Raw genomic sequence first — 17,759 nt, 5'->3', positions numbered from 1 at the left:
CTCATGGGCAGACAGCTTCAGACAGCATATCGCTGCCTTACCACTCTGCGCCACAAGAGGCTCACTATACATTATAGAGAGTTCTATATAGGTACATTTCTATATAGAGTGTATTATCATAATCTTGACCACTGAGGAAGACCCGGAAGGGTCGAAACGTGTTTGGTCCTTGGTTCTATGTGCTGTTAGTTCGGTATAGTTTTTAAAAAGTTTTTATTCTGTTTTTAATTGCGCACCATAATAAAACAACTAACAAGTTTTACATTATTTTTATTGTTCAGCTCAACTTTTGAGTTCCTACCTGTCAAGGTTGGGTTTTGTTCCTTTTTTGGTTTAGCAGCCCACACTGAGGCCATGTTGTCACAGCACGAATGAAATGGCATGTTGGCGCAACTCCACCGAGCACAGGGGCCAGAACTGGGTGATGTCAGTGGAGGAGTGGGACATAGTTGGCACCTTGAGCTCCCCCAGATAGGCCATAAGTGGCTGCTTGAGTTGGAAATCCAGCCCAGACTCCATGCCAGGCTTTCTCAACCAGGGTTTTGTGAAACCCTGGGGTTTCTTGTCAGCCCTGGAAGAGTTTCCTGAATGGTGGGAGTTAATGTTTTATATATTTTAAAAAATTTGCTAAGACATTTATCTGGTGATAAAACCAGACATTCCATTGCTGCCTTTTGTGTAGCTTTCAAAGCCGGTAGAGTCTACCTGGAACCAGGAGGCTCCCATTCTTCAACCTGCCCTCAGGACTCTGCATCTCCTGCTGTCAGACAGTCATCTGTTGCAGCAATGAGATAGATGGCGCTCTTCTTCACCCCCATTTGTTACTCACCACAGCAGTCTTCAGGGTGGGACTCCGGCTGCAAGAAGATCCTCTGACCTCTGCCTTTGTTTGCTTCAGCAAAGGGGAGGGGGCAAGTGGTCAGAGTTCGCAGGCCTCCTGACCACCGGTGGGGTGATGATTCATGCAGCTAAGCTGCCCGGCATGGAGGATGGGACAGGGGGAACAGGCAGCAGGGAGGCTTAGGAAATCCTCCCCTGCCAGCTTGCTTCTCCAGGTTTAACAGAAACGCAGCAGCCTTGGTAAGTGTCGGGATCCAGGTTTTTGCTGAAGCATGTTTCTGAAACAGACACAGAGGCGTGAAAGGAAAGCTCTTTCAAAACGAATCCTTGGAGTGACAACAATGCAGAAGCACAGAGATCTATTTTCCAGAATGATAGGATGTTGTTTGGAAGGGATGCCTGTTATTTTGTTTGAGTCGAATGGTACCTTTAAGACCAGCTAAGTTTAAAGTCGGTCTTAAAGGGGCCATTGGGCCCTATGGTGAAATGTGTCCTGGAGGCTGGTCCGTGTCATAAGACTGCTGCCCTGGGTCTGCATTCTCGAATGGCTACCAGGTGGTGGAGAAGCTGCAATTGCTGACCCTTCCTGGGGACTTGAGGAAGGGAGGAGAACACATGCCCCAATGGGGATGGAGGAAACCAGTTCCACCAGGGGGAGGAGCTCAGGGTGATATAGGCTCCAGCCCTCCTGGGTGGTGGGGAGTCTCTTCTGAAATCTCCCAAGGGAAGGTTGCAAGATCCCTTCTCCAGAGAAGGCCCAGGTTGCTTTAGGCCAGGGGTAGTCAAACTGTGGTTCTCCAGATTCGCTGGCAGGGGCTCATGGGGATTGTAGTCCATGGACATCTGGAGGGCCACAGTTTGACTACCCCTGCCTTAGGCAGAGGGGCAGGGCCTGGCCACAAGTGAAATGGTGGGAGGCCAGAGGAGCAGACAGCAAGGAGCTTGACCTCCTGAAGTTCAGGAGGCAGACTGGGTTGTGCGTGGCAAAGGCAACCTCTCCCCCTCTTCAGTAAGGGAGTGTAGGGGAAGAGGAGTGTGTTTTTTCACCCTTTCATTTTATGCCCTGCGTGTTTACAAGTGCTGTTACTTTATCTCATGCGGGCTGCTGGGATTGCTAATTTACTAATCTAAGGTGTAAACAGTTAAATACACTTGAGTTTTTTGAATTAAAAAGAGACTGGTGCTCTGGACCAGTGGTCCCCAACCTGCGGGCCGCGGCCCGCTGCCGAGCCGCGAAGGCCATGGCGCCGGGCCGCGGCTCCCTCTCCCCGCCCCCCACGCAGTAAAAAACTTCCCAGGCCGCAAGCTTGCGGCCCGGGAAGCTTCTTACTGCGGGAGGGTGGGGAGAGGGAATCAGGGCCGGCCGCGCCCGTGCGGGCCTGGCCTGACGTGCGGGCATGGCCCGCGGGGTGCGGCCCGCTGCGTGGGCGCGGCCCGCGGGCGTGGCCTGCGAGTGCGGCCCAATGCGTGGGTGCGGCCCGCGGGCGCGGCCCAATGCGCGGGCTCGGCCCGCGGGCGCGGACGATGCGTGGGCGTGGCCTGCGCGGGCCGCGCCCACGATGCTCTGCCAGTCCCCAACCTCAGAAAGGTTGGGGACCACTGCTCTGGACCACCTAGTCTCCCTTGCTTGGGTCCTGCTAGCGCAGTGGTTTTCAACCTGGGGGTCGGGACCCCTTTGGGAGTCGAACGACCCTTTCACAGGGGTCACGGCAGGGCAAGAAGTTTGGGGAGGGGGGACACCGCCACTGTTGCCGCTCCTCCTGAAGGTGCCTGCCAATTTATATACAATTTATAACCAATTTATATACAGTCATGAACAATGGACCTTCATGCCATTGGTCAGTTTCAGTTTAATCTCTGTGAAAGAACACTTGCATAATTTCATGGTTGGGGGGTCACCGCAACCTGAGGAACTGCATTAGGAAGGTTGAGAACCACTGTGCTAGTGCATTGGGATGGCTTGGGGAGGAAAACCAGACAACACTGGATGGCTGACAACACTCCAGGCTGACAACACTCCAGTGTCTTAACCTCAAAATCCTAGGGACCAGCTGAGGGGTTTCACTGTCCCTCGGGGAGGGTGACTCAAGTCAATGAGTGGTGGCAGTGCCAAAAATGGAGAGATAGGCCCCACCCAGTGAAGGGGGTAAAAGGCTGGAACAGGTATCAGCCAGGCAGGAAGTCTGTTCTGCCACGGGTGGTGGCAGCAACCAGAGCACCTAGGCAGAGGGATCTCAACACCCCCCCCCCCCAAATATGTGTGCAGTGTGATCCAGCCTACCAAGAGACGAAAATTTGAAAAGCACTTTGAAAAACTCACAAAAAGGACCTTGTTTTTATTTTCGGTCCACGATGTAGGGACAGTTTAGAGTAGACAACATGGGAAAAAAGCAAACCATGCATATCAGTTCCCCTGGATAAAATGGCAGCTTTGAAGGGTGAGCTCTGTGGCATCACAGCTCTCACTGAGCTTCCTCTGCAAACTCCCCCTCCCCCCAAATCTCCAGGGATTTCCCAACTAAACATGGGCAATCCTATTGATCAGCCTTTGGGAGGAAGCCTTTGAATATCCCCCCACTTTCCGCTTGGTCCAAGGCCAACCCTGAAATATGGTACGGTATGGGAGGGAGGGGGCTTGTCCACACCCAATCACCTTTCGTCAAGGAGAACGATTTCATATTTTCCGATGGCAAGACTCAAACCCTCATTTCTTTTTTTGCCAGTGAGCCATGGGAGGGCCACTGGCTTGAGAAAACATTCCTTCTTCTCCCAGGGGTGCTGGTTATCCCCAAAAGACATGAATGGCCCTATGAGTTACTCTGAGGGTGGTAACTTTTCAAAGTGAGTGACATGTGTAGCCTGCCCATCTGGGATGGTCAAGCCATCTGTTTACTTACTACATTTAAATCCCACACACTCAGAACGGCTTACACCAGTTTTATTCCAAATTCCAACTTTTCTCTCCCTGAAGAGCAGAGCTGCTGAGAGCCACTTGGGCCCCCAGGCAAAGATTTGGGGTGCCCGCCCAGGACTCTGACCCAAACCAAATATATTAACAGCACAGACCACTTACCTTGCTGTTACCATGTTTCTATGGCAATAAAAGAATCCACCTGTCAACTTCTTAAAGACACAGTGTGTCACATGTAATACCATAGTGCTCAGATCACATTTCTCTTGCAACCCAAATGGAACCACAGAATGCAGAATACAAAACCAATAAGATTCTCGAAAGTGGCAGTCGATAAATATAAGCATAAATAAATAAAATGAAATGTTTTAAACACTTGACTGTATCTAATTGATTGTAAGAGTGTTTATTATGTATGACCCACTATATCAGGGGTGGCCAAACTGTGGGTCTCCAAAGGTCCATGGACTACAATTCCCATGGGCCCCTGCCACAGTTTGGCCATCCCTGCACTATATCTTTAAGAAGTAAATTCTATATTTGCAGTTTGAGAGGTTTGCAGCTGATGCTTGTGAATGTGAAGTGTAATTTATTACTTATTATTCATGTTGTATATTTATATACCTCCCTCCCCGAAGGCTCAGGGTGGTCCACATAAAACAGAAATAATACATATAACTAATAACTATAATGAAGTTACATTGCTTAACTGCTATATTAACAAGGTCTATCATTGTAAATTTATATGCCTTAATTGCTATTTTAACTAATCCGCACGTGAACGTTTTACAACTACTGAGCTGATATGTTGTAAAGATATGGGAAATACCTCCAATTGGTTTCTCACTTCATATCTAACATTCACTGTCAGCTCTGTGAAATAAATCTCTGTAATGATATAAATAGTTTTTTACATGCTACTCCGTAGCTGCTTACGCAGGACTTTTTGTTCGATCGCCTCGGCTACAATTGTATTCTCTATTTTCCTCTGTGTCATGAAGAGCTTTTGCTGCCCATTTCCACAGAACTGTTTGGCAATATCCGCACATCAGTAAAAATAGTGCTACACCAACTGAATGGCAAAGTGCTAAATTTTCATAGAATCATAGAATCATAGAGTTGGAAGGGGCCATACAGGCCATCTAGTCCAGCCCCCTGCTCAACGCAGGATCAGCCCAAAGCATCCTAAAGCACCCAAGAAAAGTGTGTATCCAACCTTTGCTTGATGACTGCCAGTGAGGGGGAGTTCACCACCTCTTTAGGCAGCCTATTCCACTGCTGAACTACTCTGACTGTGAAAATTTTTTTTCCTGATATCTAGCCTATAAATTCCTGATATATAGCCTATAAATTTTATTGTGCTTCCCAGCCCCTCCTCACCATATCTGCTGTCTCACCTTTGTCTGCTGCCTTTTTGTGTGTCTCACTCTCCACCTCTGCAACCAATCCCCTTTCTCCGTGTTTTAAAAGTCCTGCGATGCCCACTATTTTTTTTTTTAATTCATACTTCTCTGTTGAAATGCCTATGCATAGATTCATAGATGCATAGTGCTTTTCGAATGCCACCCCTTTTGGGATCACGAGTCCTTTGATACTTAAAAAAAATAATCTTGTTCCTGATTTTTGTGGGGGGGGGGGGGAGGGAAACTTAGAGAGGCATGTTTTTTGTTACAACTTTGAAAAAAATAATTATTTCTGGCATCGCCTACATGCTTGTCTGCCTATTCGTTGCTCCAGGAAGTTAGCCATTTTTAAAAAGAAATTCCCATCCCCAGGAACAGGAGAGGGAGGTGGGTGTGAGGCCAGGAGAGGCAGGCACCTTTAGTGTGTTTGAGACTCATAGAATCATAGAATCATAGAGTTGGAAGAGGCCATACAGGCCATCTAGTCCAACCCCCTGCTCAACGCAGGATTAGCCCTAAGCATCCTAAAGCATCCAAGAAAAGTGTGTATCCAACCTTTGCTTGAAGACTTCCAGTGAGGGTGCGCTCACCACCTCCTTAGGCAGCCTATTCCACTGCTGAACTACTCTGACTGTGAAAAACTTTTTCCTGATATCTAGCCTATATCGTTGTACTTGAAGTTTAAACACATTACTGCGTGTCCTCTCCTCTGCAGCCAGCAGAAACAGCATCCTGCCCTCCTCCAAGTGACAATCTTTCAAATACTTAAAGAGGGCTATCATGTCCCCTCTCAACCTCCTTTTCTCCAGGCTGAACATTCCCAAGTCCCTCAACCTATCTTCATAGGGCTTGGTCCCTTGGCCCCAGATCATCTTCGTCGCTCTCCTCTGTACCCTTTCAATTTTATCGATGTCCTTCTTGAAGTGAGGCCTCCAGAACTGCACACAGTACTCCAGGTGTGGTCTGACCAGCGCCGTATACAATGGGACTATGACATCTTGTGATTTTGAAGTGATGCCTCTGTTGATACAGCCCAAAATGGCATTTGCCTTTTTACCGCTGCATCACACTGCCTGCTCATGTTTAGTTTACAATCCACAAGTACCCCAAGGTCTCGTTCACACACAGTGCTACCTAGAAGCGTATCCCCCATCCAGTAGGTATGCTTTTCATTTTTCTGACCCTGACTCCATATCTTCCCTCCGCTGGTTACTCTCCAGTAGCTAGCACTAAATAGGTAGGTGAATTTATGCAATTCCCCAACTCACACTTTAAAATGGAGGGTGTAGTGAGTCAGTTACTGCCCAGATGCTGGATGTTGGTGACATCATGTTGAGGGGCTGGAATATAACGACTATATAATGTAAGCCTTTCACTACATTTAACGGGTGTGGAAATGCCCTAAGTTTCCAGAATGCTCACAGAAGTGGTTAGGTGGGCTGCTTCCCACTCATACCGTTTCCTCGAATTGATGGTAATTCCACCCATCTGCTTTCCTCCCCAAAGGTGGGGGAAAGCACCTAGCAGCTGCCTTTCTTGGTATCTACTCAGGCTAAGATGCAGTTTTAACTGGAGGACTAGTCTGTGAGAGAAGTGTTAATCACCTCCTTTCTGCACAAAACTCTTCTACCAGGTCTTTGGTTGTGGCTAGGACCAGAAGACCCTGGGTTCCCCCCCTTGTTTCCCACCCCCCTTTTAAGGGTTGCTTATCAAGACTGACATCGAATGCCAATCACAGGTTATGGGCTGGTTGATCAAGACTTCGTGGAAAGTGGGAACTTGGGAGGAGGTTTTATGCCACCATTGTTGGTGCAGTCAGCTATTAGTAGGCCTGCTTTAATTGTATTTTGGGGTTTTACTGTATTGGTCATTGCTGAGAGCATCAGGATATCAATCTGAGGATGGATGGATGGAGAGAGAGAGAGAGAGGATCGATGGATTGATAGACAGTCAGCTGCCCTCCTATAGCTCCCTCCCACTGCCCTTAGTACTACTATGGTGACTCTGCCTCATGTTGGCTGAAAAGACAGCCCCCCCCCCTCCATACCACATCACTTCAGAGCTCCCACAGACTCCCTGGGATCCATGGAGCCCTGGTTGAGAATCCCTGACATAGAGAAAATGGCTACTCTGTAAGGTGGGCTCTATGGCATTATGCCCCATTGAATTCCCTCCCCTCCCCAAACCCCGCCCTCCTCAGGCTGCATCCCCAAATGTCCAGGTATTCCCCAATTCAAAGCTGGCAACCTTAGTATGTAGTGAATCACAATGGACAATCCGCTACAGCAAGAAGGGGAGGGGCCATGGCTCAGAGGCGGAGCATCCCAGGTTCAAGATCTGGCATCTCCAGCTTAAAGGCTCCGGTAGGTGGTGATGGGGAAGACCTCAGCCTGAGATGCTGTAGTTTGAGTAGACAATACTGACCTTGAGGAACCCACGGTCTGATTCAGTGTAAGGCAGTTGCGTCTAAGCTTTCTCATACCAGCCTAAATGTATTTCCCAGCATGCCATTCAATTGTCTGTCTTGCTCAGAGGTGCTGTATCAAGATGGATCACAATCAAGATGGATGCCTGTGCATATCTGAGGCAAGGTCTATCACAGGGGTGGCCAAAGTGTGGCTCTCCAGATGTCCATGGACTACAATTCCCATGAGCTCTTGGGGCTCATGGGAATTATAGTGCATGGACATCTGGAGAGCAACATTTAGGCCACTCCTGGTCTATCGGAAAGCCCACTGTTTCATTCCAAGATGAAGAACTTTCATTCCAAGATGAAGTAGTACCAATGTGAGCATCCACTGTAGGCCATTGTGTTTGTTCAAAAAAATCCCGTAACATTTTAGAAGTACTAAAATAAAACCATCCATTTCAAGCAACTGGATTTTTTTTCTGTTTTCTGGGTGCACAGGTTTGTTCTCTAGTTTCTAACAATCAGCTCTCCTAGCACTGGAGTTGGGGTGGGAGTTTGGGGTGGGAGAGATAAACAGTATGCGACCCTGAAGAATGAAACTGAAACATCTGTTTCTGAAACATTTGAGGATGGGGGAAAAGAAAGGAAACACTTCTGAGTTGTAAGAATCTTGTTCTGAAGCATTTCTTCTTTCTTTAGGTCCTTACTTGGGAATGAGCTCACACATCCTTGTTTGCCAGGGACCGATTTTGGCATCCAGCTGTATATATAAAAATAGCTCAGAAACAACAAGCAAAAAGGAAGAGGAGTTTTTCTTTTATACCCCACTTTTCACTACCCCAAACAATCCCAAAGTGGCTAACAAACTCCTTTCCCTTCCTTTCTCCACAACAGACATCCTATGAGAGAACTGGGGCTAAGAGAACTCTGAGAGAACTGCTGTGAGAATAGCTCTAAGAGAACTGTGACTCCCCCAAGATCACCCAGCTGGCTGGATGTGGAGGAGTGGAAGATCAAACCAGAGTCCATGGCTCTTAACTACACTCACATCAAAACAGAGCACATTAAGCAAATGCTGTGGAGCAAATTGATTTCTGAAGTTTGTATTCACCACAGCTATCTTCTTTTCCTCCCCCCCCCCTTAGAGTTTCCCCCCTCCCACAGTGCTTGGCTGGCAATTATCTTGCTTCTAGTCTGCATAAAACTAGCAGCCAATCCTTTTGTCTTTTTCAGCCCATTTCCTTCCTGTTAACAGCCCACAGCCCGGTCTTTCTCTAAGCTGTTGGCAAGTGAAGCATTGAGACCCACCTTGGCTTCCTGCTCATAGTTTCCGCTCCCCCCTGCCCTGCCCCCTCAGCACACTTAGCCCACCTTAATAGTCCAAAAAGAGAAGGTAGATTTGTAGGTGAAACTTTGGGTTGCCAATTTCCAGGTGTCAAAAAACAAGGAAAACCCCTGTGAGTGAATTCAGTAATACATTGTTAGTTACCTCCATAACAAATGGAGTTTGGTATAGCTTGGTGTAGTGGTTAGGAGTGCGGACTTCTAATCTGGCCAGGGTAAAGGGGAGGTTGAGAACCACTGGTGTAGGCAAAAGGAACTTAATGGAGGATAGCCAAAGCAGTGTGTAGCCTTTCAGTTTGTTCTTATTTAATTAAGCCACAATCACTGAGAACACAGCTATTTTGAAGTTTCTTTGTCCGTGTTTATTTGGTAAAGGCAGAAATCAGTTCTTCATGTCCATGCCTCTTGCTTCAGCAGTTTGCCTGGTTCTTTTCCAAAGAGGCATGAAGCATGAAGAATTGTTTCTGTGTCACTTTGTTTCTCCATCTAAACACTGATGAAGAAACTTCGAAGCAGCTGTTTGGTCAGTGATGGTGGCTTAATAAAATAAGAACAGAAAGACTGCACATTGCTTGGGTGCCGCTATAGCCAGTAACAACTGCAGGTGCTCTCCTTTTACATAGATGTACCTGGAAGGTGGACGAGGCATTCTCAAACTGCCAGAACTGGGATCAGCGGCAAGGGCACCATGGCAAGCTGCAGCTCCAGTCCCAGCGAGGGTAGCTTGAGTGGGTGGCTTCTTCAGTCTCCACAAAGTCATTCTCCTTGGGCAAGGGTGGCCAAACTGTGGAACTCCAGATGGCTATGGACTACCATTCCCATGACCCCCTGCCAGCCTTCAGGTAGCACCTGGAGATCTCCCAGAATTATACCTGATCTCCAGAAAGCCAAGATCAGCCCACCTGGAAGAAATAAACACTCCGGAGTGTATGGCATTATGCCCCTTAACTCAATTAAGCCTACTTAAGAGAGCCAGTTTGGTGTAGTGGTTAGGAGTGCGGACTTCTAATCTGGCATGCCGGGTTCGATTCTGCGCTCCCCCACATGCAACCAGCTGGGTGACCTTGGGCTCGCCACGGCACTGATAAAACTGTTCTGACCGGGCAGTGATATCAGGGCTCTCTCAGCCTCACCTACCCCACAGGGTGTCTGTTGTGGGGAGAGGAATGGGAAGGCGACTGTAAGCCGCTTTGAGCCTCCTTCGGGTAGGGAAAAGCGGCATATAAGAACCAACTCTTCTTCTTCTTCTTCTTCTACTGAAGTTTCATGCTGGAGTCTCAGTTGAAGGTCTTTTAGTCATTTCTTGAAAAAAGCAACAACCAGCAATTAACCAATTGCTATAGTCCTATAGCACTAGAATTGCTACAGTGTTATAGCAGTATAGAAAATTGTTAATTCCTATTTCAGGAATGACTCCTGGTGGTCACAGGGAGGGAATGGGTGCCACGAGGGGAATGAGGCATAGAAAATATAGAGCAAACAACCATGGGAAGCAGTGCCACACTAAATTGGTAATTACAATTGACAGCAAGAAAATTTTCCATTGGGAAAGGCCCCTCAGATTTAAGCAGTACTAAGAATGAACAATGTGCCGGGTTCACTTGGTATAAGCAAAGCTGCAAAGAGTTATGATGGAATTACAACATCTGATGTGAGGAAGGTTGCTAAAGTGTTAATAAGACATCTGGGACTGCATGGACCAACTTAAATCTGTCTGATGAATGCAGTTTTGTTTGAAACACCTTACACAAGAAGGGACGTTTCTCCAACAGTGGGCTTGTTATTTCAAAGGATTACAGGTACTGAATCATAATCCAGCAAAATATGGGGAAATGGGTGCTAATATAAACATGATTCAGAGAAGGAAGTTAATGCATAAGAGGTCCGTGGTCTCCTGGCAAAGTTTATGCAAACTATGAACCTGTAAACTTTCCAGGATAAATTAGCATACCTCATTTGTGTTCGTTCCAGTTGTGGAGCTGTGGTGAGGAGCAAAAATAAAAGAAGATAGGAATAGAATCAGAACTCAAAAAAGTATATTAAAAGGTCAAAAAAGAACTATTACTATTGGATTTTAGAAGAACAAGACAGGCATGTTCTTTGACATGAACCACCTGCTGCATGACCAACGTATTTAAAATCTATTACTATAACCGATATCAAGATTTTTTGGGCTGTCAGATTAAATGCTATTATGACCCTAGAAATGAAAGATCGCTATCTGGGAATCCCTTTTTCAGAATGGAGCAGTTTTTGTAACAGAGTACTCTGGCTCACCTAGCTTTCAAATACTGGAAAGAGAGAGATGGATTAACCTGCTGCTGTAGAAAAATGAGTTTGTAAATGTAAATCAAGATCTATATTTTCAATGATGGGATATGGACCAATCTACTACCAGGTCACTGATATCCTGTTTCTTGGCAACTCAACATAAAATTTAAACAAATGAACTTTTGTGATCCCCCATCCCATGATTAGATATAATGGAGTAAGGCTTAAAGCCAAGGAGCATTATATAGGGGAAAGGAAAAAGGAAAAGAAAGAATCACAAGTCAAAATACAGCATTCCAGAAACAGTCACATAAGGACAAAGAGAAATATTATAATAATCACAAGTGTAAAGACACAAGACGAGAACGACAAAAAAGGGAGAACAAGAGATGGGTTCCACAAGACCTCAAAACTCAAGGAGAAATTTAAAGCATGGTAAGGCACACTGAAATACCAACAGGGCACTACACTAATTGACCAGTACAAAATAAAAGTGGGAACAGTACCTTGAAGAAATATACAGAAGAGACGGAAGGATGCCAGTTTCATTCAACAAAGAATGTTTTAACACGATTCACTTTCTAACATGCCATTTTAGAAAGATGAAAGGAAAACAGCACTCAAAGCAACTGGGAAAAACAAATCACCAGGAGTAGAGCAGCTGCCAATAGAGCTTTTTCAAGCCACAGAATCCATCAGAAGCTTAACAGGTATTGGGGAAGACTATTCTGAGATCTTGGGGAGCTGCCTTCACCAGCACTGAACTAGACGGGCCACTGACTCAGCAGGAAGCAGCTAAAGACAAACAGTCTTACTCTGAGTCAAACCATAGGTCCACCTAGCCCAGTCTTGATCAGGGTGATTGTTTGTGGCGTTCCAGCATCTCTGCCAGTGGTCTTATCATTAGATCTTCAATGCAGTTAAATGTATTATATAATATTTATTATATAATATACAAAGAGTAACTATGTTTCCCCTGCCCCAGACTGCCCTTCATGGCACCCATTTTGTTCATGGCACCCCTGTGACCACCTGGAGTCATTCTTGAAGCAGGAAATGACAATTTTCTATAGTGCTGTAACACTGCATCAAGTATAGTATTATAACACTACTAGGGACAAAGCCCGTTGTATCCAAGAATACAACGGGCGCTAGAGCTTGGCAGTGGGAAGAGGAAGGGGAGGAGTTGTCCAGTCTGTAAGGGCATGGGGTTGAATGTGTGTGTTGTGTGGGAGGTTGTGGTGGCGTGGTGGCGTGGTGGCAAATGAGGGCATGGGTGTGGAGAGTCCCCCCCCCCATACCCACTCTCACTGCTAGCGCCCATTGCATTTCCAACTGCAATGGGCTATATTTCTAGTAGTATCATAATGCTCTAGAACTATAGTACTAGTCCAAGCCTTATAGCCTAAGAACTGTGTCTGCCTTAAGGTCACCCAGTTGGCTGCATGTGGGGGATCAAACCCAGGGACTTTTTGCATGCCTTCAAAATAGCACAATGGTTGCCAATTGAAAAGGCTACTGATTTGCTGTTTTGCACAACGTCGTCGACAATCTGCCACACACCTGAGACCAATCTGCAAAAAGCGCTTCCTTGTAGCGCTTTCAGGGAAATCCCCAAAAGTGGATTCACCCTCCGGAAAGCGATACATTCCTGCAACCAATCTGCAACACTAGCGAAAAAGACCTGTGCGTTAACATTGTTGCGGTTTCTACAAAGTCCCTCCCCCTGGCTCTCTTCTCTGATCTTCCGGCGAAGCGATCGCCATTTTTTTTTTCTCCGAGCGAGCGGGGATAAACGCACCAGCGAGCCTCTTTCTGTTTAGAGGCTTCCCTGGCTTCAGTCCCTCCCCTTTAGTCACTAAGCACAAACCACAGAAAAGCCCGTTTGCTGATGTATTTTCCCTTTATTTTTTACACATTCATTCAGCCGAAAATCGGGCCCGTGAGAGGGGGGGGGGGATTTTTTTTTTCCACTCGGAGGGAGCGTGGCAACGATCAAACGACAGCTCAAACACACTAGGCAGCTGGATGGGTCTCTCCGTTGCAACGAATCTACACAGATTCGTTGCAATGGGTCTGGTTTTTTTTTTAAAAAAAACCTTTCTTAAAGGGAAAGGGGCTGTTTGGGAGCATGCTAATGGCTGCCCATTGGCTGCTTGACGGCCAGGGGCGGGACGAGCTTGGCAATAGCGCTTCCTTTCTAGCGATTTCTGCCGAGACCGGAAGCCTGTGGGAAACGCTACAAAACGCAACTGGATTCCACTACAAAGGCAGGTATGCATAACGACGAATTCCACTATTTTAAATGGCGATTTTTCATTCAGTGACCAATTTGCTACAAAGATCCCGGTGCGTAAAGCCCTCCAGTTCTCCAGATTAGAGTCTGCCACTCCTAACCACTTTACCAAGGTAGTCTTGTTCGTGTTTTCAACTGAATCACAAAATTAATTACAGGGAAACGAACAAAGCCATACAATCAAAAATAACATCATTCACCTGGGGTGGTGGAAATTTCTTCTCCATTTGCATAATTTGATGAAAAAGGTATATATGCATCCCAATTGGGGGTGGCATGGGTTTGCTGTATGTGTGTCTGAGAGGGCATGCAATCAAGTAAGGAAAGGATTCTGCTGGGATTTTTTGGATATGTGGTTGTGTGAAGCAGCCTCCAGAGAAAGGGAGTCAGCATGGTGCAGGAGCACCTTTGGGTGTGGTCTGAGTGCCAGGATTTGGGTGGAACTGAATGCCTCCTAGCTTTCTTTGTGTCTCTGGCCCGGGGACTGGGATGAGGATGTTCTTTGTTGACTCATGTCTGCCAGTGATGAGTTCTGGCACTGAAAAGTATTTAGGAAAATGAGCACAGCATGGCACCTTCAGCTCAGCTCAAATGCCTTCACCAAAGAAATCTTTACAGAGAATCTTTGATACATCTGAATTAAATTGGAATGGGGAACTCAAGGCCCCTCTGACATCACCCATGGAGTCTTAAAGAGAATTTCCCCTCCTTTTCTTGTAGTTCTTGAGCTTACCCAGTGTTGCTTCTGATATGGAACTCCTTGGCGGGGGGATGTCCTTCTGGCCATGAACACCAATGGCTTTGGAAGGGGATTGGAGAGGTCCATCACCAGCAATGATGACAAAAGGGAACTGCCATATTTAGAGGCAGATCAACCTCTGAACACTGGTGTCAGGATGTTTCTGCAAGCAGGATGTTTCTAAGCCCCCCAGGAGAGGGAGGGAGGTCCTGGTGACAACTCTAGCATGCACCAGAAGTGATGACATCATGTTGGCAATTTCATGGTGACGCTCTAGTATCAGGGCAAAATGTCTATGGTGGAAGCTATTTTTACCATAGAGGTTTTGCGCCTCTACAGCCTCACATCACAGCGTGTAGACTTCGCTTCCAGTGCATGCCAGAAACGATATAGCCACATTACTAGCAACTTTGCCTGGGCCTCTCTCCCACTCCTGGTAAGTTCCCCCAGTCCCCACTAGCTGCCAGGAAGGATCTGGAAACCCAGCTCAGTAGTCTGGAGATGAACTGTCAATCCAAGGGATCCTCACCTTCAGGCTGGCATCCCTAGGGCGTTTCCTACCATACATTCTAACAATGACAGTCATAGTATCATTTCTATCCCCCCCCCCCCATAATTTCTGCAAGGGAATATTCGCTGAAGAAAAATGCCAGGTAAGCATCCAGAATAATGGAAAACAAACCACTTCCCAAGCAGTCTCTTTGCAATGTTTTCCTAACAAGATCTGTGTTGGAGCATTTCTGTGCTCTCCCCTCAGGGTCTGACCAAGCAGACACAGGAAACTTTCTGCCTCCCTGACCTCTCTCACTGCCCTCCACCTTTCTCTTTCTTTCTGACCGTTCCATCAGCATTGGAAGAGATGGAGAAAGTCCCAAAAGGACCCCAAAGGGTTCCTGTTTCTTCCTGTTTCAGGAGAAGTCCTGAGGTGCCAAATGGGCCATTCATGAGGAGAAGCAGGGAGGAGTGTTGATCCTGCTAAAATCCCATTTCTGCCACTGATGTCCCCTCCTCGTGGTGCTCAACTTGGAGCAATCCCCCTTCCTGTACTGGACTACACCCCTCCCTCTGCCCATCTGTCCCTCTCACCTTCTTTTAAAAGAGTAGATCGGAAAAGGAATCTTCCAGTCTTCTTTGACGAAGGATCCGGCTTTTGAAAGGATGGTCATGTCAGAAGCATGCTGGAGAAATTGATCAACAGGGGGGCTTTTAAGAAAGAAGGTAGAACTAGACATCAAATGTTCTGCTCCAGGCAGGAAACATTCAGGTAGTTCAAAAATGCAACCCGAGTTGCATAGAAAATGTGATTGACAGCATGGTGGAAAAGCTGAGTTGTCCAGGAAGTCCTTGAACCCCAGAGCTGGGGTTTCTCGTACTCCTACCAAAGAGAGACCTCGCTGAATCCACGACTGCTCTCTACAGAGTGTTTGCCAGCATTCCAAAGAGGAAGGAAATTGCTCTTGAGTGCCTGGGCGTCTTTCCTCACAAGTCATGTGAAACTGTCAATCTTATTTCTTTTTCTATGTTTATCCTCAGAATTAAACCCAAACCAATAGTAGCCTTATACCTTAAGCTTGTTATTCCTGTTTGGTCCATGAACCTGTTAACATCTGCATTGTGCTCTATGCTAATTTATTGCTCACCCTCTACCTCCATGTATGAGCTGGTAATTTTCAGTTCATTGAATCTGACTCAGACTGTTTCCACATTAGTGGTACCGTTCAGAATTGCGTTTTTAAAGGGTCAATTTTTTGTCTGTTTCTGCACCAAAATTTGCTTCTTCGGACGCCGTCCCAGAGTAACCCCCTCACTTGCCCTGCAACAGAGGAATCCCCAGAAAACCGGATTTCATCTTCTCAAGCAGGGTCTAACAAAGTCTAATTCAGGGCTGCCCAATGCAGAAGTGCATGCAATTGAGTTTCCCCCCGCCCCCACCATTTTGAGTAGTTTGGGAACACCACTTTCCTCATTGCCATCCTTTTCCCCCCTCCCTCCCCTTTCCTTCTGCCATTCCCAAAAATCTGCCTTTAAAAGTGGTGATCATGTCACACCGCTGTTTCCAAGTTTTTCACATCAGTGTTATAATGCTATAACATTGTAATGCTATAACTCAGGGTTTAAAAAAAATTATATTCAGGACATTTTGGGGGGAAGAGGGAAGGCAATCAAGGGCGCAGAATGGTGGGATTAAGGAGCACAACAAAAACAAATGTGCAAGCAGGCATCATTTTGCAAAAAAAAAAAAAAAACCAAAACATGTTTTGAAAAGGGGAAGGGAGCCAAGCATGATGGGAGGCTGCCTCCGTTGGACTCAGTGCAGAAAGAACATTGCGAATTTCAGCCTGAGAAATAAGGGGAGGAAAGCCCAAATACAGAAATGCTAGAATCGACTTGCTGCATCCAAAGGAAATCCAAAGAGAAGCTACAAGAAGGTATGTCTCCTAATATGGAAATGGTCAAAGTGTGCATGGACATGAAAGCTCAAACCTTGAATAAAACTTTGGTGGTCTTAAATGTGCCACTGGACTCAGACTTTGTTTTGCCCATCTTAGGATAAGGAATGGAAGACAACATTAGTGGGGCAATCCTAACAGAGATGGGGGAATGCTACATGAACTGTTGGTGTCTCTTTTTGTTTCCTCTTAAAATAGATTTCAAGCGTTGGTCTTAGAGGAAGTGTGCCTGCACATGAAACCTCATGCCCTATGTTGGTCTTAAAGGCTTTTTAAATTTAGTTTTGTTTTCTCTTGTTCTTTGAGCTGTTCAAATCTCCTTTCATATACAGTTTTACTGGTGAGTGCAGTCTTGGGCTGGATCAACAGAGGCATCACGTTGCAATAGTAAGATGTCCCAGTCCTACTATACACTGCATTGATCAGATTGACACTGGAGTGCCGTGTGCAGTTCTGGACCAAATATGGCTTTCTGGTAAAGCCTGGCCATGACCTTCTTCTGTATTAGCATTGTCCATTCCCAGGCCTACATCTCTTCTCTCACTTTGTGTAGGCCTCTTAATTAAGTCCATGGCATATGACTCTAAACAACACACTTTCTGTGCAGATGCAAGGAAAAGGGAAGGGCATGGTAGCGTCACATGCACAGGTGGCAATCACATAGGGCTGTGCAGTTTCAACTTTTCTTTTTAAACCCCCTTTGTCAATAGCAGTAGAAAAGAGCAAGAGTCCGATAAGAGCCCTCATGCATCACCACTCACTTCTTTAGATATCTGGAACCTGAAGAAATAAGCACTAATTTATGAAAGCCCATACCCTGCCACAACTTTTGCTAGTCTTTAAGGTGCTCCTTAACAAGGTGCTCCTTGTTTTTTTAGCATCAAAGATCCAAAATTAATCTGCTTATTTTATGCAGGCTATGATACTTTTGAAATTAACAAGGATAAAAACTTTGAGCAATGTCCAAGTTCCAACTATGGGATATCATGATTGCTTTTTCACCCTATGTGCTTCTGCAGGGGAGACTCTTCTTGTAAACCCTTACAAGAGCCCGCCCTGCAGAGTTGGTTTTTAGCATCAAAGATCCAAAATGAA

At 46.2% G+C, this 17,759-nt stretch overlaps 1 protein-coding gene across 9 annotated transcripts in view; it reads right to left on the bottom strand.

The window, feature by feature from the left end:
* The window catches only part of LOC143822230 (uncharacterized), a 48,895-nt gene that overhangs the window by 24,118 nt on the left and 7,018 nt on the right, over positions 1–17,759 (bottom strand). For 3 of the 9 annotated variants that reach the window (XM_077307158.1, XM_077307160.1, XM_077307159.1), the window contains exon 1: positions 706–741. The exons of 2 other annotated variants lie outside the window; for them this stretch is intronic. In XM_077307158.1, coding sequence (XP_077163273.1) covers positions 706–726 — 21 coding nt within the window. In that variant the 5' untranslated portion in view covers positions 727–741. Of the gene's footprint in view, positions 1–705; positions 742–829; positions 1,119–10,859; positions 10,881–15,300; positions 15,393–17,759 lie in introns of those variants that run through there. 4 more of the 9 variants (XM_077307166.1, XM_077307163.1, XM_077307164.1 and 1 more) reach the window with 3 other exon arrangements.

The sequence above is a fragment of the Paroedura picta genome, chromosome 12, assembly GCF_049243985.1.
Source record: "Paroedura picta isolate Pp20150507F chromosome 12, Ppicta_v3.0, whole genome shotgun sequence".
In the NCBI taxonomy this organism is placed as follows: domain Eukaryota; kingdom Metazoa; phylum Chordata; class Lepidosauria; order Squamata; family Gekkonidae; genus Paroedura; species Paroedura picta.
The sequence above is the reverse complement of the archived record's forward strand: the minus strand, read 5'-3'. Positions and strand labels throughout refer to the sequence as shown.